The sequence below is a fragment of the Cydia strobilella genome, chromosome 10 (assembly GCF_947568885.1).
Source record: "Cydia strobilella chromosome 10, ilCydStro3.1, whole genome shotgun sequence".
Classification (NCBI taxonomy): Eukaryota; Metazoa; Arthropoda; class Insecta; order Lepidoptera; family Tortricidae; genus Cydia; species Cydia strobilella.
The window spans coordinates 18,986,752-19,012,970 of NC_086050.1; the positions used below are offsets into that span (position 1 = coordinate 18,986,752).

At 36.6% G+C, this 26,219-nt stretch overlaps 2 protein-coding genes across 3 annotated transcripts in view; one reads left to right on the top strand and one right to left on the bottom strand.

Annotated features, from left to right (window-relative positions):
- LOC134744598 (uncharacterized) overlaps positions 1-26,219 on the bottom strand; it is a 72,071-nt gene that overhangs the window by 15,100 nt on the left and 30,752 nt on the right. For both annotated transcript variants that reach the window (XR_010128098.1, XM_063678458.1), the window contains exon 2: positions 17,695-17,781. Coding sequence is in view for 1 of the 2 variants with exons in the window: in XM_063678458.1 (XP_063534528.1) it covers positions 17,695-17,781 (87 nt within the window). In the remaining variant the exon portion in view is untranslated. The remainder of the gene's footprint in view (positions 1-17,694; positions 17,782-26,219) is intronic.
- The window catches only part of LOC134744700 (superoxide dismutase [Cu-Zn]), a 183,509-nt gene that overhangs the window by 10,638 nt on the left and 146,652 nt on the right, over positions 1-26,219 (top strand). The gene's annotated exons all lie outside the window — the stretch shown is intronic.

The following is a 26,219-nucleotide window of genomic DNA, read 5'->3' on the forward strand; positions in this document are numbered from 1 at the left end:
GCTCTAATCTTATATTTTTAAGATTATATGGGCTAAGGGATATGGGGATGCAACCCCTGCTTACATTATTAAATTTTAATTAAATATTTTACTCATTTATACATTTATGTTTATCAGCGCTTTTTTAACAATAGCCTTAATATTACTAGGTTTCTTAATTATATCTTCAATTACATCTCTGGGAAAGCTGTTTAGAGTTAGGCACGTATGAGGACCAAGTCCTATTACCATATACATTATTGTTTGATGTACCCAAAATTAGATCTATAAGACTTTTTTTTGTTGGTACTACACGAAAATATAATTATCATTAAAAAAATAAGTAAAATTCTTAAATTATAAAGAAAACATCTATAACCCAGTAACATAGGTTTATGTATGTATTTATATTATATGTATTGTATATATTTCGATGGTCTTGCATATGTATTTTAAGTTTATTAAAACTCTTTATTTACATACAAGATATAGACAGACAGACAGGTAGGCAGTGGTACTACGTAAACTAAATTAATAACTAGCTTAAATCTAAGTTTTTTAAGTTTTAATTTAGCTTTGCGTTTTATATTTTGTTAGTAGTAGTAACAGTAGCACCGCCCACAATCTGCTTTGCCTTAGAGAATGCTTTTGGCATTAATTCCACCTTTTGTACGATAAGTTTTTATTTTCTGCAATAAATATTAAATTAATAATAAACAATGTCAAGTAATTTATTAGATGCGTTTTTGTAAACTGTAAACTAAATGCAGGAGGTTTTAAGGTCTTGATTGTTTCAGTTTTTGTACACAATTTGGCCACGAAACATTTATCTATAGCCATGTTATGGAATTTGATTCTACATCATTGTTGAGAAGTCGTGTCTTCTCAGCACGCACGTCGATCAGTCAGATTGCCTTCTAATTCATATAATTTAGCCTAAACGCGTAAGTGCGCAGCTTGAAACTTGTTTGTTTTAGAACTAAAAGGAATTGTCGTAGTGCTCGATATGCTAATGCCCAATAAATGACACTTAAGTTTAAAGATGGCATGTACTGGGACGACGAGTACCTATACACCGGCGTCTACCAAGTACCACTCATGTATAGAGTGAGCACTCTGACGCAGCGTACTACGAAGGCGAACAACACGCGAACGCGAAGCGAAGCGATGCGGCGCGGGGTGAATCAATCCTTCGATACCTATAGAAGTGTCCTACGTGGGCGATCTCGGTGCGAACGCGAACGCTTTGGGCCCGCCGCTCCGCGCCGCGCCGCTTCGCTTCGCGTTCGCGAGTTGTTCGTTTACGTGAGACGCATCGTATTTGTTCCAAAACCTCTTGTGTTCTCTCTTTCAAACCTCATATCTGTACCTCATTTTGGCGAACTTTGCTTTTCTAAAGGAAATAAGTATCAGTATTTTGATTAAAGCAAAGATAGATATATTAGATATAACTCCGTAATAGATGGATACAGTCTAAGGAAAAAACGTGCCTCGAAAATCAAGAAAATTTGATTCTCGTTCAGAGGGCGCTACTAGTTTTGGCCAACTGTCGTATAGATGGCGTTGACGGTTTCGTTTGTTATTTAACAATTTTAACGCATATCAGTGACAGAACATGGGTCAAAATCATAAAAATAATTTATGCAAATAAAAAAATCATTTATCTATATTTAAATAAATTTTATCGTATTTTTATAAATCTTCATTTTTAGTTTTAAAGTGTGTCGACAGATGGCAGTGAATTTACTGGGGTTACAAAATTTACTATGACAGTACCGCTCTAGTATAAGTTACTCTATGATTAAAGGAACAGATTATGAATTTGATTTAGATTTATTATAGATACGATGTGATAAAACTGACGTTTTTGTTTTGGAATCAGAATACGCCTTTTAATAGTCTCCTCGATTATAGTTAGTCCAACCAAATTGTCAGTAAATAAGAACAAAAAACTATACTCATCCTTTTCTTTTGGGTGCTAGTACTAGAAGACAAAGATTTAGATTTATTTATTTCATAAATTACATTATAAATTATTTTAACTTAATCTATACGAATTTATATTATGATCGTCACTTATTATATACATCAATATATGTCAATACAGATAGTATGATTCTCTCTGTCTGTGATTGAAATGAGACAGTCCTTTGACAAACTATAACTTTACGATTTCAACTTGGAAAGACTAGCATAGTTTACAATTTACAACATTTTTAATTCACCACGGCAGTTGCGCTTGAGTTGTCAGCTCGGTGTCAGAGGTTAGAGGGCCTACCGAGAATTACTTCGTTCGTTACTCAATTTTTCACTATATCGCTTGAACACAAGGATTTCGATTTCGGCTCAGGATGCTCGTGTGACCGTGACCCGAAGAATTCGTACGAATCGGAGCGAATTTAACAATGGCACGTCAAATTGTAACAAAAGAGTTTACGTAACGGATTAAAACCTTTGTCTGCCTCCTCTTTTAAAGGCCCTTCCACATTTACAAATAAATCACGGTTTACGCGTGAGTGAAGACCTGATTCGTGGCTTGTTTTCGCGCCTTTGGCATACGGCAGTCATTTATTAAATCTGTACCGGAATCTCAATGGTTACAAATTAAATTCAGGTATTGTCTATGTCATCTGATTTTGCCATACAAAAAAAGACAGGCATCGTAGGCAATACCTGAATTTATTCTGTGATCATAGAATACCTGGTGCTGAATTTTTAATAATTTCAGCCCTTATGTACCTAATCATATAAGTTTCATATTTGTGGTTTGAGGGATTTCTAAATTCAAAGTAAAATATTAATCAAATTGTTCACAGAAAACTTTTTTAGTAACATTTTACGTACCTATTTTTTTAAACGTAGGAAATAATAATATTCTCGTGACGTCTCAAAAAAACACGCCGTTTAAAATTTTTATACAACAGTAAACCACTGTATATTAACATAAAATTTATATATTTATGCCACGTCTGATTGTTATATTTTATTATAACATACAAGTTTGATACAACTAATTCGGGCTCTCATTTTATCTCAGAATCATTTGATATTATGTTTAATGAAGATGGCGCTGGTCGCTGCTGCAAAGGCTGCGTTCAGCTTATGGTTGGGCCGTGTCGTACGGCTGCGATCGTGACCCAAAATGGTCCCGCCGGAAGATCAGCGCTGACCTTCGGTTCAGCATTATGCTGAGGCGAGACCATTTCGTGGTAAACTTCAACTCCTACCTATTTTATAAGTTCCTATAGCTTTAGTATACTTTTGTATGTAATTTTAGTTTTAAGTTTATCACGAATAAAACATTTTAATGAATAATGATATTTCAATTCACTTACGATGCTTCTACAAATAGTTGCAAGTTCAAAAATACTTGAAATATAACTTATCTGTATGTATATGTATGTCAACTTGACTGTACGGCCGATTGTCAGCGGTTATAAAAAACCGGCCAAGTGCGAGTCGGACTCGCGCACCGAGGGTTCCGTACTTTTTAGTATTGGTTGTTATAGCGGCAACAGAAATACATCATGTGTGAAAATTTCAACTGTCTAGCTATCACGGTTCATGAGACGGTTCGGTTCACGGTTCACGGTGCCTGGTGACAGACAGACAGACGGACAGCGGAGTCTTAGTAATAGGGTCCCGTTTTTACCCTTTGGGTACGGAACCCTAAAAAGCGGAATAGTAATTCGCTGTTCGACCTCTTAATGGCCTGAAATATTGATCACAGATGTTTCGTTCACCACTTGGGGTTGAGAGTATGGCTGGGTAATAAATTAAGAAAGACCTTGACATCGTTAATATACTGGGTGACTTGCACTTGCTGATTTGCACATATTAATACATGAGAGATTCAATATAGGTATATAAGGTACCCTTAAAAAACACCGGCCAATCAAGTTTGTAGAAAGTTCTTCAGTTCGAACCAAATATTTAGGTATAAATCTTTCTGAATATGCAAGAACATTGTATATTTATAAAACTAATATAAAATAACATGTAAGCTTTAACTAAAACGAACAACACATATAATTAAGGCTAAGCTTAGTTAAAATAAATGCTAATATATTTTTTCCTTTTTTTTATTGTGGGACGTACCACATTATTACAATCTATAAATTGTATATACAGATGTTAATCGCAATGAAAAAATCAACGTCCCACGTTGACCAGGGTTGATCATCGTTGATTTTTTCATTGTGATTGACATCTATATATACAATTTATAGATTAGTTAAAATAATCTCAAAATATAGATATTGTAACTGAGTTAAGACAAATGTTTGTACCTAACGTCTTACGAAATAAACAGTTTTATTTTTATTTTAGGCTGCGTTTCCACCAGAGATGTGCGAGGATGCGTAGCGAGACTAGCGAGGGATGGGTTTGTTAAGAACCAATAATAGCATTATTTCATTTGTTTTCTTCGCTCAACGTGCAGTGATTCTATTGGTTCTTATAATCCCTCGCTACTAATACGCATCCTCGCTCATTTCTGGTGGAAACGCAGCCTTAGTTTTTGTTATTTTTTTTGGCGAAACATCAATAATTATTTTCAGCTTTTGAAAAATTTCGTTTCATCGGTTTTACTCGAAATCAGATTTTTGTTATATTGCTTTTGATAACTTGCTGTTGATAATAAATTCTCCATAAGCATAACGTAAGTAGCAAAAATTCAAAGTAGGTAACATTACTAACCTAACCTAATCCTTAATACTTTCTTCGGAAGTCGTTTACAATCGCTACTGCGTTCCGCTCTCACCGGCACGCACCTCAGTTACGTTAGCAGCGAAAGTTCAAGGTGAAGTTACGATGCGATACCGGCTTAAGACGCTCTCATTCTGAACTGGCACAAAAAACTATGTTGAACTTACTGCTTCGTAGGTAGCAGGGCGTAAGTGCCGAAAACTCTAGTGTGGAAGAAAGGGCGTAGGTAATACATGTGTGTCAAGGTCCTTAGGGCTCATTAGGGGCATGGCATGTACAGACAAAAATGTACCTTTTACTTCTTTTCGAAAAACCATCAAAGTTTGGGTTATTTCTAAAGTAAAGGAAATAAGTGCCCGAAATAAAAATTGACAGCCGTATGAAAAACTGGGGACTTATTTTATTTATTTTAATGAATAGTTCTCACGATTCTGAGTCGAGATAACCCAAAATTTGTAATTTTTCAAAAAAAGTAATTGGTAGGCTTTTTTCTGAAAACCCTCTTAGTTGTTTTAGGTGTTTTAATCATAATCATAATCATAATCATTTTATTGGTAAAGCTAATTTACATGTCAGTCTGGGTACAACTTAAAAAAATTATTGGAAATAAATAATCCTTACATAGTAAGCGAAATCACATTAAATATCAGTTATTTTTAGACACCATAGCAAAGAAAAATCGATTTTTCAAAAATCATGTTGATTTTTTACTTTTTTGTTTACACGGGCATTATTAGATACATAAGTATTTAATTAACACATTAAAATTAACAACTTGATCAGATAAAGCACGATAAAAGTTAGATTTTGTACGGTAACGCAGCAGAAAAATACGAAAATGGTGTGTCCCTGATTTTTGTATGGGAGAAAACTTTTGCTGGGGAGTCTAGGGACACGAAATTAAGTGCTCTTAAAGTTTATTCACCCTTAGACGGTGCGAGAACTCGCATTAGGTACATTGCGGTATTTGATCGGTGGGCTGAATTGGATGCATAGAGTAACTGATACTAGAGCGGTACTGTCATAGTAAATTTTGTAACCCCAGTAAATTCACTGCCATCTGTCGACACACTTTAAAACTAAAAATGAAGATTTATAAAAATACGATAAAATTTATTTAAATATAGATAAATGATTTTTTTATTTGCATTAATTATTTTTATGATTTTGACCCATGTTCTGTCACTGATATGCGTTAGAATTGTTAAATAACAAACGAAACCGTCAACGCCATCTATACGACAGTTGGCCAAAACTAGTAGCGCCCTCTGAACGAGAATCAAATTTTCTTGATTTTCGAGGCACGTTTTTTCCTTAGACTGTATCAATCTATTACGGAGTTATATCTATCTTTGATTGGATGTAACCTCAATAGTCCGCAATGTAAGTAACAACTCGCACGCCGTTTAAATGATCACTTAGTATGAAGGTATGTCCTTTTGTTTATAAAATGGTGAGGAACTATGATGATGATGGAACGATCGAAGGATGAAACGAACGAACGGCGTTTTGGTTGTCAGGTGGTGGTGTAGTTGTGCCTATAACGATGGTTCCATTCAAGCGAAAATAAAAGGAATTGTTTGTGATGTTTGTCGTGGTTGGGTAAGTTATGTAGTACCAAAGATAGATATAACTCTGTAATAGATAGATACAGTCTAAAGAAAAAACGTGCCTCGAAAATCAAGAAAATTTGATTCTCGTTCAGAGGGCGCTACTAGCTTTGGCCTACTGTCGTATAGATGGCGTTGACGGTTTCGTTTGTTATTTAACAATTTTAACGCATTTCAGTGAAAGAACATGGGTCAAAAACATAAAAATAATTAATGCAAATAAATAAAATCATTTATCCATATTTAAATTCATTTTATCGTATTTTATAAATATTTATTTTTAGTTTTAAAGTGTGTCGACAGATGGCAGTGAATTTACTGGGGTTACAAAATTTACTATGACAGTACCGCTCTAGTATAAGTTACTCTATGGTAGTACGTAGTTAAAACATGTTCATTATAAATAACAGTCAGCAAAATAACGAAGGGACCATATAGGGACCTAACAAGCCTAGGTAGGCTAGGCTAGTTAAACCTAGGTGATATTGGCACTTAGCACACTTATAACTTAGTTGAGTATGGTTTTATGGCACGGGTAACGCGTAAAACCTAGCGCATGTCAATCTCAAAGTCAAGTCATCACGAGGGTTTTCCCTTTTCCTCAAATACCATTAAACTGGATGGCGCTGGATAGAACATGTTTTACGAAGGCCAAAAAACCTATCCAAGCAAGGGCTGACTTGGAAAATTCCCGGAGAAAGGGGGCACGGTCGCCCACGTACCCTGGAGGCGCATAGTGGAAAAGGAGGCTGCACCAGTTGGCCTCGCCTGGGCGGAGCTGGAGGAGGCCGCGCTGGACCCTATGGTCCTGATGAGGGATAACAGGATACCATCATCATCATCACCATTAAACTTGCATAAGCTTTGTTAAATTAACATTTACGTTATTGTGCAAGTGAATCATATTTCCTTTGATTTTCTTCTAGATAAAGCTGTGAATGACAGCGGCGCATCAGAACATGTGACACCCACACGATTGGGTAAGCCGGTACAATAACCCAACACAATAGGTGCTATAATCGAATAGGCTTAATTGCTGTTCGAATGACTTTGACACACTGGGGCAGTTGCTAAACAGTTCATTACTCGTATGTCAAACGCTGCACTTTGCTAGGGTTAGAGGTGCAATTAGTCAGGCAAATGGGTAAAAGTGAAGTTAAACACAGTATCGGGTTTTCAACTATCAATAGAGTGATTCTTGAGGAAGGTTTAGGTGTATAATTTGTTAATATTTTGTGTAACCCGTGCGAAGCCGGCTTCGCCCCGGCGCGGGTCGCTAGTATATGTATACCAAAGTGAAATGCAATCATCATCATCATCATGTCAGCCGATAGACGTCCACTGCTGAACATAGGCCTCCCCCAAGGCTCGCCACTCCGACCGATCCTGAGCCGCTCGCATCCACCGAATTCCCGCGACCTTCACCAGGTTGGAGGCCTACCGGCAGTTCGTCTTCCGGTACGCGGACGCCACTCCAGAACCTTCCGGCCCCACCGGCCATCAGTTCTGCGAGCAATGTGCCCCGCCTACTGCCACTTAAGGTTTGCAATTCTGCGAGATATGTCGGTGACCCTAGTTCTACTGCGGATATCATCATAATGCAATAAATAAATACAATACTACAATACCTATACAATACAAAGTCAAAAATCACCCATTTTCATTGCTCGTGAGTAGATTCAAGTAACAGGGCTACCTACCATAGCATTCACATTCACGCAACAAAGAATACATACATCAAACATTCTTCTGGAATGTTGACAACGATTTTAGCACATCGTGTTTCAACTGACAGCGATTTTGGCACATCGTTTGGCATTTAAAAATCCGGGTCGGCCTGACAAAGGTGAGCGAATCTGTTTAAATGTAACAAGTGTGTTTATAATAATGCCATTACGGGTCAGGGCTCGACGGTAGCGTGCGAAGGCATTGTTTGAGGCAACACTGGTAATTTATTGGGTGCGTGAGGTAGGCTGCCACAGAAATTAATAAATAAATATTATGGGACAATCTTACACATATCGACCTAGACGATGATATACATAGGTAATAGATAGATATATACACGGTGGCTATAAAATAAGTGCATTCCCGTTGCCAGGGAGGTTTTGGGATTATACTGAGCAACTTTTACTATGGGACCAACCCCGAAATAGCAAAAAAAATTTAGCCGTTTTGTACATTTCGGCCTTTCGGCTGGTCCATTTTTTATGGGAGGGTAATTTTTTTTTTGCAATTTCATGGTTGGTCCCATAGTAAAAGTTGCTCAGTATAACCCCAAAAGAACGTGTTTATTAGTTATTTACGATACAAGTGCGAGAAATAGGAAATACGACATGTGCGTAGCTTCCGAATCTTACAGTCACTTAGGCACATGAAGGCCTCTTTATATTTCTGTTAAACATACTAAAGATTTTTTGGTGCAATTAAAAGTATTATATATCTCACTGTTTTTAATTACCCGCCGTTCCCAATTCCCCCACTCTCCCCTAATAGTGTCAGTCAACGTAAACGTGATGTTTGTCTGAGGGTGACAGAGTTAAACGCGAACAGGTACTTCGGAAAGGTGTATTGTCGATACCATAAATGAATTCAGCACCCCCGATTTATACGAAAACGTTACCAAACCCGGCCTAGCAGCTTTGCTGATGTAGATAATCAAGATAAAAATGAGAGCCCTAAATAAACCTTCAAGAGCGGATATCTCAAAAACTATACAGGATATCGAAAAACTTGATTGAATAAAACTTGTAACAAATTAAATTTCTTTTAATTTTGTATAAGTGGGCAAGTCGCTCAGACGCATAGTTTCCGAGATATAATCGAAAAACCGAAAAATGGAATCTTCAAACCCCCCTCTCCCCCCCAGCACCAGGGTTACGGCCGGGGACTTTTGATATGTTCATATCCTAACTAGTCCAAACAAAGCTACGAAGTTAAAAATTGTGTTCCTTGCATTTCCCTCTATACCTTCTTATTGCTTGGCCTACTGTGCACTTACTGTACAGGCAAAACTGCACAGGCATACCCTAGTGTGTATGGCCAGCTGTAAGGGGTAAGATTATGAATCGTTCTTCAGTACAAGAGTCGTTTATTTTGTGTTGTGTGAGCCATCGGCTTCGCTCGTGGTAATTCATGTGACTGAGTAACTTTAAATCGTTGTCGACTCGAATAGCTCAATTTTGCTAAACGTGTACAAGCTGCTTCAGCTAATTTGCCTTTTTACCCCGTCAACAATGAAGATTATGATCATTTTAACTTCACTAGACTTATATTAGCCGGGATATAGACCGTGATTCAGCTGTGAACATGATGCATGAAACTGCGTCGAAATACCGGGAGCTCATAAATAATACAAAAGGTAATCACGGTCTATATCCCGGTCAATATAAGTCTAGTGAAACCATAGAGTAACTTATACTAGAGCGGTACTGTCATAGTAAATTTTGTAACCGCAGTAAATTCACTGCCATCTGACACACTTTGAAAATGAAAATGAAATGAAAAATGAAAATATTTTATTTCATTAATAAAATGTTACATTACAGGGTAGTAGGTTGGGACTTCCTTTTCGAGGCACGTTTTTTCCTTAGAATGTATCCATCTATTACGGAGTTATATCATCTATCTTTGGTGAAACTAACCGTGAATCATTCAAAACTCCATTTTAACTTCATACCCGTCAATGCTTACTAATAATAACTATGATCTAAGTAATGAGTTCGTTATATGTTTAAAGTCCAGTGACACCTCTCTACCCTCAGCCCTCACACCGGTGTTGCCCTTGAGCCATCTTAGATGTCGCTTTTTGTGGGCCCATCTTGTGGGGGCGCCGCCATTTTCAATGCCCATTATTTCGTTTCCTATCACAGGTACAGTCGTTAACATTATATCATAGATAGATAAAACCATAGAGTAAATTATACTAGAGCGGTACTGTCATAGTAAATTTTGTAACCCCAGTAAATTCACTGCCATCTGTCGACACACTTTAAAACTAAAAATAAATATTTATAAAAATAGTTTCCAAACGTATAAAAGACTTGTCATGACTGCTTCACAAACTTACTTTGTTTAAAAACAATATGCCATGTTCACTACGTAACCTTCAGTAACTAGTGTGGCATTGTCTTCAAAGGTAGGTGTAAACAGTGCAGTGTTATTTCTTAACCTCGTAAGACCACCGTAAGACTCACCATAGAAAGTTTTCAATTTTTAATTTGAACCTTGTGCTATAAGTAAATTGGAACGAAATTGGTCGTCATCTGAATTTTAACCGTGATTGTGGTTGGTCAGTGCCTCCGAGCTGGAAAACTGTTTTGGGTACTACGTCGGTGGACAGTGTGGACGAACCATTAGCGAATGACGTAGTGAGTGTTGTGTGCAACCCATCATTTGACAATAATGCCGTAAACGAGGGTAGTTTCTCACCCCCCTGCCGCCACCGAGTCATCGGGCGCGGAGGGCTGCGGCCCGCAGTCTGCGCCGGTCCGTCACCGTCGACGCAAGCTCCTGATGAAGCTCCTCGGTACGGAGTGAAACATGTCGAGCGTTTTTGACTTAAAACACGTGAGTGACCCGTTATTAATATATTTATTAAATTGGAACGAATTTCGTTTGTTTTACAACACAGTGAAACAAAAGAAATGCTACTTTATATGTTTCATGAAAGGTTCAAATTAGATTGCAATGAGTATGTACAATTTGTATGTACATTTAGACTAACGAGGTTAAAATACAGTGTTGCTACAGGGAACGTCAAAAAGGACATTTTATCGAGAAATTTATATTTAATTTGACGTTTCTTTCAGTAATGCAGTCGGCAGCATTACTGCAGTAGTATTATAGCGCAACATTAGGTACTGTACTGTATATTAGTCAAAAATCAGGGCAGCAATTTCGATTTTGTCATTTACGGCAGCAATGCAGTCGGCAGTAATGTGGCGCTACAATATTGCTGTATGCTTTAACCCTTAAATGCATAATGATGTTTATATGCATCGTATATTTGATGGTCCGTGGCTCAATATGCAGCTATCCAAAATCACATTTATTACTTTTATACAGCATGACACATCTATTTCAATTTATTAAAAAGTTATACAAAAAATCATGCATTTAAGGGTTAAAATCTGAACAACAACACACACAACAGTTTTGATGAAATAAAAAAAAAAACCGGCCAAGTGCGAGTCGGACTCGCGCACCGAGGGTTCCGTACTTTTTAGTATTTGTTGTTATAGCGGCAACAGAAGTTCATCTGTGAAAATTTCAACTGTCTAGCTATCACGGTTCATGAGATACAGCCTGGTGACAGACAGACAGACAGACAGACAGACAGACAGACGGACAGACGGACAGCGAGACAGACGGACAGACGGACAGCGGAGTCTTAGTAATAGTGTCCCGTTTTTGCCCTTTGGGTACGGAAACCTAAAAAACTAAAATTTAATGTCCTGGATTCCTTCTTATTTATTTGTATTTTGTCACAAAATAAAAATAAAAAATAATAATTTTAATAGCTCTTTTCATTCTCTATCTAGTTCAATAGATACCACTATCATGTATCGATAAAATATTAATATCGGTGTAAATAAACAATAACATGTTTACACAGTCGTATGTAGGCCTCGCCTTGACACCCAGCCAAAGTCATAGTAATTACGATTATAATTGACAAGTACATACCCATATTAAAACATACATTATGCATATTCAATAAGGTTTAATTTACAAGGGACTGCCATGATTAATAGTGCCTTAGTTTTATGGGAATTTGAATGTTATTCGCTTAGCTTAAGGTGTATTTTTGAACAATTGTTTAAAAGAGATGTTTGTATATTTTAAGATGATAAAAACTATTATTTTATAGCATTGATGCTTTTATTATTGGCTTCTATATGCTACACGAAGCTTTTGTATTGTCATTATTGGCTTCTATATGCTACACGAAGCTTTTGTTCTACGTATTCATTCATAGATAGCCTTCTAGGAACACGAATTTAAAGAACCTTCCTTAAGAATGCATACATGTTCACACCTTCTAACAGAACTAGTCCAAACAAAGTGACGAATTTAAAGAAACCCTAAAAATGTCACTTTGTTTGGACTAGTTCTGTTAGGAGGTGTGAACATGCATGCATTCTTGAGGAAGGTTTGTGTATAATTTATTAATTTTTTGCGTAAATTGGTTAAAATTAGACGATGTTTCTGCTAAGGATGCCGGAAAAAATCACTGCGCTACTGTCGTATATGTTACCTATAAATGAGAAATAAATTATATTTATGTAGGATGCGTGGATCGGAATGTAAGGACCGAAAGAGTGAGTGAGAGAACGAACTGCAGAATGAACAATGTGTAAATGAGAGAGTGTGATGCTGAGTGTTAGTGCGTGCGAAAGAGATGGAAAAACGCCATCGGCAGATTTAAAAAAGGTAACGAGATTAGAGGACTTCTTGTTCGGAGCGCTAAGAAAAGACGTGCCGTTGTGTTAATTGTTTTGTTTGCCAATTTATTTTAATAGTAAATATATTCAGTAAATTTCTTAGTGTTTATTTTAAAATCCACTTCCTACATTTATATATATCGATTAGGTAGTTAATTTTGATACGAAGTTAAATGGGGCATTTTCTATGAAAAGGGACCTTATTGTCGATGGCGCTTACGCCGTTAGCGTCGCGCGCGCTGTGCGGCGTAAGCGCCATCGACAATAAGGTCCTTTTTTTTATAGAAAATACCACAAATGTGTCTTTAATTTTTACACATTGCATGACATCAAAAAGAGTAAAATTACAAAAAGCCTTTAAGGCGGTTCCCTGAGCCAGAAGGCGAAAAATCTCCTTATATGATCCTGTTTTTCTGAGAGGCGTTGATATTCGTAGACGTGGAAAAAATATATGTAGTTCTTGACTATTTTATCTTTAATATCATGGCTTCCGATACACGAATTATGACACTTCGCTCGATACAATTAATTCCCAAAGTAACCTCTAACTCGGACTTTTAATCCAACTTTACTCGGTTATTTATTATGTGATACTATAAACAAATAAAGAAGAAAAAACAATCTTAACTTAAATAGTAATTTCATAGCTTTCGAATTTCGATATAGCAGGGTAACGTTTTTAAAATAAATAAAAATCGACAAAATTCGATCAAAATTGACACTTGGCGCGCATGATCTTTCCCGTTCTTTCTTGCGAAATGTGACAGAGACAGCGGCAAACCGATGGAACGGCCTTAAAATCCGTCAAAAAAGCTCGCGGTATTCAAAGGCACGTGATATCGTTTTATGTCTCATCATCATTGCATCGATATGTCACAATTGCAGGATGACATTCAAACAACCCGATAAAGAAATGTTAAACCTGAAGCCTGAAAAATAAGGTTCACTTTCGTTTGACTCGTAGGGTTGCGACATGGCATTTACCATAAATATAAGAAACTTATGGGGTATTTTTTAATAGGCATTTATTCGGCAATGGTCTTTATTATATTGACGGAGATTTTGATAGTCCACATCAAGTTGAAATTGACTTACAGGGATTTAAACATTATGGTTGAACCTATCCTAGTTTTTGTAAGATTACAATATCGCGTAACAGACTTTTAGATGTCTAATATTATTATTATTGTATTTTTTTGTTGTACTATTATTAATTAATTTAGTACTTAACAAAGTTTTTAGGATTTTTATACTAACACCCTTATGGATCAATGCAGATCTGAAATAAACGATTTTTTTTATTTTATTTTTTATTTAATGAATCTAATGATACTAAAAAACCTCTTTATCTACACTTCGATATTTTTTATGAGATCTAGATTCCCACGATACAGGCTGGACCTAGTGTGGGGATCATTGTATTGCTCCTCTTAAAATGTTCATTGATTTTCTTGAAATAGGCTATTTTTTTTTTGATCTACAGATACGGTCTAAAAGTAAAAAGTTATACCTATAACCTACAACTACCTACACCTACCTACCTACAAACCAAGCCGCCTATAACTTACAAGCCGATAATTGGCAGGAAGCGGCGCAGGATCGGGAAAAGTGGCGTGTTCTTGTTTTTTTTTATACCACGTCGGTGGCAAACGAGCATACGGCCCGCCTGATGGTAAGCAGTCACCGTAGCCAATGGAATGGTTGTTTCGGAGGCCAAGACCCTCTTTGAGTCGCTGAGCCACATATTTGCCAGAGCTCGAGGGAGAGGAGTGTTAGGGTCGGCAACGCGCATGTAAGTCATGTAACTCCTCTGGAGTTGCAGGCGTACATAGGCTACGGAGACTGCTTAACATCAGGCGGGCCGTATGCTTGTTTGCCACCGACGTAGTATAAAAAAAAATATATTTTGTAAGATAGTTATAAATCATAAGCAGAAAGAGTAGATACTAAGTCTGTTTATGTGTTAATTATTACTAGAAAGCGGATTTGAAGTAGCGATTTCAATATTAATATGGATATGACTGGTATAATTTATTATTTTTTTTACACACAAAAATAATGTAACTAATCGAAACAAAAAAGTAAAAACCTTTTTGCATGCTTTTGTAAATATTGGGCACAAATTATGATGATAATAAATAAAAAGTTAATAAAAATGTAATAGTCGTATCCATATTAATATTGAGATCGCTACTTTAAATCCGCTCTCTAATTATTACTATTAATAATACAATCTGCTATATAACAATAATATTATGTACACGATGGACACAAGTGTGTCTTGTATACCTATGTGGGAAATAAATAATAAGAAAATAATAAATAAACTAGACTAGTAGTAAAATAAACTAGTAGTAGTAGTTAAGAGAGGTATGGGCACTGTGAATGACATCTCGCTTTGTGTGGTAGGGCACAGGACAGCGGATGTCATTCCAGATCTAGAGCAGAGCCCAACTGGGGAAGTACCTCCACCTTACAGAAAACCGCAGCCAAATAACACTAGACCCTACTAATAGTGTTGTGTTCCTGCCGGTGAGTAAGGTTGCCAGAGCTCGAGGGAGAGGAGTGTTAGGGTCGGCAACGCGCAAGTAAGCACGCGGAGTTGCAGGCGTACATAGGCTACGGAGACTGCTTAACATCAGGCGGGCCGTATGCTTGTTTGCCACCGACGTAGTATTAAAAAAAAAGTAAAAAAAGTCGCACTTAAGGTAGGTAACCAAAAAAACTTAAAACTGTTTGATTTATATAAAAGGTCTAGGTTACACATTTAAATGAAATCAACATGAGAAATAACCTAAACCAATTAAAAAACATTTAAATAATTACATCAATTCCTTCAATACCAAACTTGTACAACTAAACATCGATAAAACATGAATTATGACTAGTGCTGTGCGACGTACCGAAATTTAATATCGATAAGTAGGCGCTCCCGATATGGTACGGCCTTCGGTAAGCATCGTAGGCATACCGTGATTCATAGATATTTAAGAATGAAAAGGGATTAAATCCAAGAGCAATTACATTTTGTTTTGAATCATATCGCGGTGAAGTTACGTTTAGAGTAGAAGTGACTTTCACTTTCATTTAAGCACAAGTTACTCACTTTATTTAATATTGAACAGTCATAATAAACACATGTTAAAGGAATTCGAAATTTAAAGTCACACACCCAAGCATTTTAGGTACCGTGAAATAAAACTATGAAAACGGATTATATCGCGTATATTGAATTTATAATACATCCCGACGTTTCGAACCCTTTACGAAACGGGTCGGGTACGGGTCGGGTTCGAAACGTCGGGATGTATTATAAATTCAATATACGCGATATAATCCGTTTTCATAGTTTTATTTCATGAGTAACTATCGCGGTAACCGAAGACAATATTATTTTAGGTACGTACCGCTTTTTATCCGAAAGATGTTTTTCGAGTGTATGTATATTTGTATGTCTTTTATTTATAGTATTTTTTTTTATTGTATAAAGGAAACCTTTTTAAAAACAATCTCATAAATGTATGTCAAGAGAATAATGACATAAAATTAAAATATTCTACTTTTATTTTCACTTTCTTTTAACTTCCATATTTCATTAGTACCTACTTAGTTCCTAGATCTTATCTAATCGATGCTTGTCTGAAAACTAATGAACTCTATTTTTCTGGACGATTACATTAATTAGATAAATAAGGTGCTGGCCGTGCGCTTCATTACTACTAGAGCCTGATTTTGATTTCATTATATGTTACGATTGTGATCATATTTTGATACGACATTGAAGACCGCTCACACATTGTTACATGCAAAATTAAGTAAAAGTCTAATTTAAACTGTTGTGACATACTAACATCAACATTAACATTTTCTAGGCTCGGCAGAACGCAATACACGGTCGTCGTGAACGCTGCTGGCACTATTAGTGCTTGAGAAAGGAGACCTAGGCTCTCCGAAACATGTCGCGCGAGTGACTAAAACAAGTGAGTCTAAACCGTGAAATTATTTAATGTAAGTAAAAGTCGTAGCGAGATGCGCGCGAATCACCAATATGAACGTTAAGGTTGTATCAAAACAGTTCAAAACCAAGTTGTTAAATCTGATTCGGGGTCTTGGGCGATTACATTAATTAGATAAACATTGCTAGCTGCTTCATTAGTACGGTTCCGCAGTGAACACGGTAAGCATCACGTGCTCTTAATCGGCAATTGTGTTCCGCGAGGAACCGGATGGCGGAGCGGCGCCTGCTTTCGTTTTCATTTTGATAACGTCTCTTATTGTAATTACAGCCAATTTACGGCCCGGGTCTCTATTGTTTGACATAATTATTGAAAGTCATAATGTAATGATTGTCATATTATCATTAGTCGTAATTTGGTTTTTCTCAGAAACGCGTAACTTTTCAGGATTGCCATAATACAAACCTAACCTAACCTAACCTATCTATAGGATAACCCGAGGAAAATCCTGAAAAGTTAACGGTTTCAGAATTATGACTAATATGACCAATCATTACATTATGACTTTCAATAAATATGTCAAACAAAGGGACCCCTTACGGCCCAATTCGAACAATGCTTATAAGATGTCACAGCGATATGATATCGATCTGTCAGTGTCAAAAATTACATTTCTTCAACGAAAACGTCATATATCTCGCCATTTCTTCTATGACTTCTATCACTATCGAAAAGCCTGATCAATATTTGTGACATTTTCAACCAAAAGGTACCACATTGTCGCTTGTCAATAAGGTTGATTTCAATTTGAAGCTGTCTGGAAATAGCGCCTTATTGACAACCGACAATAAGTACCCCTTTGATTGAAAATGGCACATTTATAGAATTAAGGTCATTATTACGGACACTTAAATATCCAGGATAGACCAATAAAATCAAGCCTAAGTCCTATTTATAAGCAAATTACTAGTCTCGTAAACAAAAACTGTATGTTACCTGGCACCCTGCCTCCACGTCGGCGTAGTATCCTGAAGTCCTGCCGACACATGAGAACCTTGTTCTGGGTATGCTCTTCGTCCGGACCTGGAAACAAAAGAAAACAATTTTTTATATCATGATTATATTGATAATAAAGATAGGCCGAATATTCGGTATTCAGCATATTCGGCATATTTTTCAATGTTCGTATTCAGCCGAATAGTTCGGTTCGAACTGCCTAATATTTACGGAATAAACGCATTCTTTTTAAAGGGCGTCCGCTAGCTGGCGCGGGTGCACTTCAAGATCAGGTATGAGGCGGTTCCGTTTCTGTTCATAAACATTCCCGGCCGGTCCAGAGGCGAAAGGTCAAAAACATGTGCGGAGTGCATATCGCAGTCCTGTATGAACTTGTTTTTAGCGTTTTAGGCAGTTTTAGCCCAACCGAATATTCGTATTCGGCAAAGTCCATATTCGGCCCGTCTCATTGATAATAATAATGTCACACAAATCGAGCTAGCCCCACAGTAAGCTCAATAAGGCTTGTGTTAGTGGTACTTGATGATGTATAATAGATAGATAAATACTTAAGCTACGTTTTACGATCCTTGAACAGACTAATGAATTAATTAATCTTTATAGTTATGAAACTGTATCACATGCCTTACATCGTTATAAGGTCACTGTCTAGACCACTAGGTAACTCACCGAAGACAAAAATGCAAAATGATTGAAGAAGATGATGGCCTTGAAACAAGCTACGTTAATGCCAAACAAACGCGCCTACAAGATATGTATTAAATAAAATATTAGATCTTCCAAAAAGCTATTTCAAACCTTAGAGGATATTACCAAACGTAGTAGCCATTAACAGGCGTTCCCCTCTGTAGAAAATATTTGGCCAATGGTCATACACAATGTATGTACTGTCGTTTATCTGACATGGCTATTTTGACGTTACGTATACATTTGACGTTCCCCTCCCCCGCAAAAATTGGCAGATTTTTTTGTACAGCAAATTACAGACAAGGCGTCTCCGTTGGATATATCCTCCAAGTTTCCAACAGTGGTCGTGACATAAAATTCGGTGTTTTATTGAATGCTTAACACGTTCACTTATTTCCTGTAGACATAGCAAAGTTAAGAGAAATAAATCTAATTTTTCAGCTGAACCCTTACAGGCAGGATACATTCTTTCAGTACTTCAGGTTCAATTAAGAAAAGCGTGTATTTTGTTAACTTTTATTGTATTATCTACAGAAGTGACCTCTTTATATGCGTTTGACTCGGTATAGTATGGAATAGTTTCTTCTTCTTCTTCCTGCCTCTGTCCCAGTTCATCTAGGGTCGGGCCTCCTTGTGCATCGGCGCCAGGATATTCTATCCCGGGTTGTCACTGGTGCAAGCTTCTGGGCTTCCAATAGTATGGAATAGCTTGATATAAAATTAATATATTTAATCTGAGCTTTATTCATCTGATGCTAATGACTTTGATAGATTACCAAACGATAATTAAAGTAAACTTGTAACACTTCAATCATTATGTACGAGTAAAGTTAACATTGTAACACATATTGTTGTCACCGGAGACGATCAATCATGTTTAGCTGAAAGACCTTTATTAAACTGTCATTTGCGCAATTTAACAACAAATGTAATTTGGTTTTAGCTCTATGTCTTATTGAAATTTGCTTGAATCGTCACTGGGCGTGTTGAGATGAATGATGATACTAAATAATAAAATGTTAAAAAACATTCACTCGCAAATTTCTTGATTGCATAAGTAATAATCAAATCCTAATTCGTATTGCAAATAATTCTTGATGTAGCTAGTTCATTAACTTTACTGAAATAAAAATTACAACTTTTTATATACTTTCAAGCTCTTATCGATTAAAAGTCAGTTTAAAGATAGTGGCTTTCGTAACTTTTGCACAAATAAATTAGTATAATATAAAAGGAAAGTAATCGTAACAAATTATTATTTCAGATGTTTATTAAAAGACTGATGTTTATGCCACCTACATTCACATCTACACTAATTTCATCCGTACCACAATTAAATCACCAAAGCGGTACACAAATTACCCCGACATCGACACTGCCGTGTGCCTAACCTTACGCAACATACTTTAACGGTGAATAAATCGGTGCTTTTGCACGCACTATTGTACTACTATTATAATTATGGGATAGTTATTAAACTAATGTCATACGCTTAGGAAAACCTAAACCGCTTACGACTTTCTTGACACGTAAGTCGCCCAGCGATAAGGAATTCACGGCCGATTGTGTACTTGAGTGGGAGCTATTTAGTTTTACCCGCCGATAATTTTATTTCTTGTAATTAAGTAATCTCATTTGTAACTTTATATAATTTTTGTTTATCCTATGTACCACAACAATGTTTAAATGTAAAATGTATCCACGAATGCAGTGTTGATACAAACCCGATAGGGTTTCACTTCACGGCACTTTTCTATCTGATTTAATGTAAGATTTTATTAGAATAAATAAAATAAAAAACATTATTACTTAAGTATCTAGTTATAAAAATAAAAATAAATATATTGACAGAAGCAGTTTTGAAGTCACTGACCATGGAGACTATATAAAGGATCCAAATCTCTATGTATGAAAAGTGTCCATCAAAAAACAGTAATTAGGCGGCGCCACCATACACCGAAATACTACCAAAAACAACCTACGTAATTTGGTCGGGTTATTTGTTGGTTCAAGTTATAGGTACTCATGTCCCAGACCCTAACTCTACATGGAATTTTCAATGAACAAGTGTGGTCATGTCATCATTAATGTAAAATTTCTATGCAAATTTTACTTTTATAATGACACTCTCACTTTGTTCTGCTTAAAGTTAGTTAAGTGCAAAGTTAGCTTAACTGGACTCCAACTTTTTATCTACTTATAGTGATGTACGATGTACCACAAACATATGGTAACTTTTTTGTCCCTCCTGCTTTTGTGGTCCCATATGCAGGATGACCTTAGCTATTGTACAAACCCTGAAATCCCACGTAGGGTTACTTCTCAGGAATGCTCTTACGTTTTATATTAAAGAAAAAAATGGAAAAAGTTACACTTCCGGCAGGATTTGAACCCGCAACCTCCGCAATGCGTGCGTTGCAGTGCTCTTAACCATTTGAGCTACGGAAGCCTACCAGAACCTTGCAAATCTTTCCATTCCTTCCCTTATGTATGCCTTTGGGTAAAGCGACATCTACCGTAAGACGATTACATCTTTTTAACGGCACCGGAGTCTCAAGTTGCATTGAGAATTCAACAGTAACAATGTGCTAACCCATACTAAAATCAATTATCCATTTTCCATTTTTCCATTTTTTCCTTTAATATAAACTTTGGAATATCGCTCGCAGACGTATCTGCATGTTAAATAATTGATGCTCTTACGTTAATATTTTTTTAATTAGAACAAAAGAAAAATAAATAAATTTTAAAACAAAAATTTATTCCAATGATCGAAAACTAAAATAAACATACTGTATTAATCATTGGCAGTGTTTTTGACCGCTACACCGGTTATGATACTTATGGCATACTGATTCTAAATACCCTAATGCATATGTACATTTCGGCTTTGTCCAATGGCTAAGGACACCCTGAATAATATATTCTCGTTCTTTAAACTCAAGACCACTTAAATGTGCTAATGATAGATAAGCATATAGAATAACAATATAAGCGTCCTTAATACGAATAACACGAGCATTTCACAACGTAAACAAAGCCATGACACGCTGTTTTTGGTCAAAGATTAACATTTATTTGCATGGGAAGCTGATCAACTGACATTAACAGCATTAACACTTGCACAAACGGTGCGGTGTATACTCGTATTACTTAGAACATTTACTAATCTTACATTCGGGCAAAGATATATATAACTCCGTAATAGATGGATACAGTCTAAGGAAAAAACGTGCCTCGAAAATCACGAAAATTTGATTCTCGATCAGATGGCGCCACTAGCTTTGGCCTACTCTCGTATAGAGGGCGTTGACGGTTTCGTTTGTTATTTATAATTTTAACGCATATCCGTAAAAGAACATGGGTCAAAATCATATAAAAAAAATAATGCAAATAAAAAATCATTTATCCATATTTAAATACATTTTAACGTGTTTTTATAAATCTTCATTTTTAGTTTTCAATTATGTCGATAGATGGCAGTGAATTTACAGTGATTACAAAATTTACTATGACAGTACCGCTCTATCTTATTATATCCTCTTTGCATTCGGGGGATCGGTCGGAGTGGCGAGCCTTGGGGGAGGCCTATGTCCAGCAGTGGACGTTTATCGGCTGACATGATGATGATGATGATGATGAATCTTACCTTAGGTTATGTTTATGATTTTATGAAGATACAGAAGATAAGCCTAAACACAGCCTCGCACAGCTAAACTGTGGAATGAACTGTCGCCTGCGGTATTTCCGGACCGATATGACCTTCAAACCTTCAAGAAAAGAGCGTATTCCCATCTTAAAGGCCGGCAACGCACTTACAACCCCTCTGGTGTTGCGGGTGTCCATGGCCGGCGGTAATCGCTTACCATCAGGTGATCCGTCTGCTCGTTTGCCTCCTATTTCATAAAAAAAAAAAAACAGCTTAATTTCTTTATTGGATCATTGTATTGGCGCGGCGCGACGGGTTAAAATTAATCTATAATAAAATACGCAAAAAACGGCAAAAAAATCACGTTTGTTGTATGGGAGCCCCACTTAAATATTTAGTTTATTCTGTTTTTAGTATTTGTTGTTATAGCGGCAACAAAAATACATCATCTGTGAAAATTTCAACTATCTAGCTATCACGGTTCATGAGATACAGCCTGGTGACAGACGGACAGACAGAGAGACAGCCAAGTCTTAATAATAGGGTCCCGCTTTTACCCCTTGGGTACGGAACCCTAAAAACGAATTTTCTGAAATAGATATTTTTATTATTATTATAGATTAATTTTAAACGGATCGCGCCGCGTTCGCGTTATAGAGTTGTTCGCCTACGTCAGACGGTGCGCTAACCAAGATACCTATTCGAGTTTTGGACAATTGTTGGAAGCTTTTGTACTGAGTGGTTTAATGGTACTCTTGCACCGCTTGTATTACAAGATTAGGTAATAGTTGCATCAATGCGGACGTTCCTAAATAACAATAGAACAGTGTTGGCTATCTCACCATCTATTAGATCAGCCTCACTACATCTAGACATACACAAAGGCACATTTCCTTGTTTATTTTAACCTACATTGTGATTTACTGGCATACTGACCGAGTAACAATATAGTAGATTGTTAACCAAGGGATGAAATGATACCTTTTACCCGAGTGAAACACTACTTTTCATTTCGAATACGAGGAAAGTAAAATAACATGTTTTTTAAATCATGACTAAGTTTATTTTTTATAGCATTTCTTGAGAGTACTTTCAATTGACCAATTAATTAATTATACATAAATATTATAGGTAAAAGTATCGTTATTTATGGTATGGAATGGGGAGTCAAATATCAGAATGGAAATTGTATAACAAATCCATTCAAAACCAAATTTCAATTGCTTAACGTAAAAAATGAAAAAAATTTGGAAAGTAAAATGTTCTAGTGCAGAAACGTATCACTTTCTGCACACTTGTTAGAACAACAACCCTCTTTCGGAGCATGAGAAATGAAAACTTTTTATCGTCACACAGGTTTATGGAATAATACAGCCACCAAAAACGGTGTTTATCCTACTAATTCCTACTAATATTACCTATAAAAAAAACTCTCTGTCAGTCTCTTACTGTTACCTCTTCACGCTTAAGCCGCCGGAACCTCAGATACACCATAAATCGTCTGCAATAGACGAAGGAGCCAATGATGAATAGCCGATATAAAGTCCTAAGGAAAGTTACGAGTTGATACGATTCAAAAACTCTAAAGTCAAACCAGTCAAATCATAAGTTTCGTCAGCAAACTACTTATCTAACCTAAAAGCTGCCTGTACTGCTCGTCAACTTTATCAACAATACTCATACGTTTAATATAGATAAATAAATATTATAGGACATTCTTACACAGATTGACTAAGTCCCACAGTAAGGTAGAAGGCTTGTGTTGTGGGTACTTAGACAACGATATATATAATATACAAATACATAAATACATAGAAAACACCCAAGACTCAGGAACAAATATCTGTGCTCATCACAAATAAATGCCCTTACCGGGAATCGAACCCAGGAACATCGGCTTCACAGGCAGGGTCCACCCCACTAGGCCAGACCGGTCGTCTAGCCGTAAATTATAGCCTTGAGTGCAGAAAATAGCCTATTTACATTGAATATAGAATAGACCACAAAACTACGGAAAATACCTATACATATATTGCGAACAAACCGGTTTCACCATGTGATGTGACACTATATTTTTTTGACTTCCTCGAAAAGGATAATTTGTGACAACCACACCGTGACAGTCGCGTTAATAATCTTGCCTTATCTAAACGCCTACTTGGTCCGTTTAATTAACTATTTAAAATAGTCACTTTATACAAAATGTATCAAAAATAGTAGGGATCCGTTTATGGGCATATTCGGTATCATGTTCTTATACCGTAAAATGGGGTGAGTAGGCGCAAAACTGACATTCAAACCTCGATAACATTTTATTTTTACATATGCAAACTGAATGGTGTATATAATAAGTGTTCCGGACGTTTGTATTTTAGTTTTTATTTTATTTTGGGTAGTTCCATTTCATAACTTTGACGATAAACAGGAAAAACCACCTCACCCCGTAGTCCCTCGTAATTGGGGTGAGATGGGTTTTTATACAAAGGTGATTTTGGAAGATTGTTGGATCTTTTTTTTATTATGAGTATTACAATAGCTGCATTTTAAATTGGAATACATTATTTTTGTAGCAGTAGCCCTAAAATCCATCTCACCCCCTTTCAAACATTCTCTCCCCATTCATAACCCAACTCTCCCCGCGAACCCTACTCACCCCATTTTACGGTAACGAAAAAGTAGAAGAATTTATTTGGCGAACGAGTGCATTCTCTCCCCGCGCTTGGATGTCCGATGATGGAAAGGGGAAGGTGGGATCAGGTCGTGCAGTTCCTGTGCGCACTCCCCGAAATGTATCCGATAGAACACCGATAGGCAAGCGACTCGACGGCGATGCTCAAGGCTCTGTATCCTTGACTTTTTGTCGTCGTCGTCGTCGTTTCGCGCCAAAAAAAATATCTTCTACTTTTTCCCAATAAGAACACGATATCGAATACATTTTTGTTACATCCTGTATAGGTACTGACAAATAACACACAGCTGAAACCATTAAATTTAGAACCTTGAAATATTGTACGATCATCAGAACGATTTCCATCATCAGAACTGGATTTTGACAAAAATGGGACCAATCTGTAAATATACTTTCAAACAAAACGCAGATTGAATAAGTCAATGGCAGATATGATCAATTGAGCAGTAAAGGGGCCCACTGACTATCAGTCCGCCGGACGATATCGGCCTGTCAGTTGTTCGGTGTCAAATTTTTGTTCTAACTGGGCCCCTTAACAGAAATTTGATATTTTAAAACTTTAAAGCATAAAATGATAGATTAGTCAACCCTAACTAATTACAGCCACAACCGAATACAAAACCTCCTCCTGTGAACACTGAAGTTTGTTAAAAATGATTCATGACGAACGAAAGTTAAATAAAAATCACGGGGCCATAAGTAGACGACATGGAGACTGTATAAAGGAGCCAAATCTCTATCTATGAAAAGTGTCCATCAAAAAACAGTAATTAGGCGGCGCCACCATACACCGAAATACTACCAAAAACAACCTACGTAATTTGGTCGGGTTATTTGATGCCTTATATGGTTCATGTTATACTCATGTCCCAGAGCCTAACTAGCGCCACCGGAGATATTAGGAACTATTATTTAAAGCTTAACGCGGTCACTTACAACAATTCTGCCATAAGAGATTGCGATCCTTTCTATACCATCCATAGTAGACGACAACCAAATAAAAGCCATAAAATTACATAATCTAAATTACCAATATGGCCTTGATCTCTCAAACTAACATCTTGTGTTGATTATGACGCCAAATGTTTAATGCCATTTTCGTCAGGAAGTGTCATCGGATCAAATGATAACCGAAGGCCGACCGGATGGAGCTCTGGGTCGGTAAGAATAAAAGTTGAATTGATTAATGACTACATAATTGATTGTAAATTAGACTTTTTTCGTACGTTGACAGGCAAAGGTCAAGAAGATGGTTAGATCAGACCCTTTCAATGGGCGACACTTAAACACGGCTAACACATTGAAAGACTTTCCCTTTTGAACTGCAAGCCCATTCATACCCTTACCTTTGACTAACCCTTACCGAAAAGCTAACCAAAAATAAGGCTAGCTCTTAAAAAGGGTTACCCTTATCTTTAAGCGCTTTTTATAAAGGTTTCCCTTTGCGTGAAAGAGACAGGATTAGTATATATCTACGGT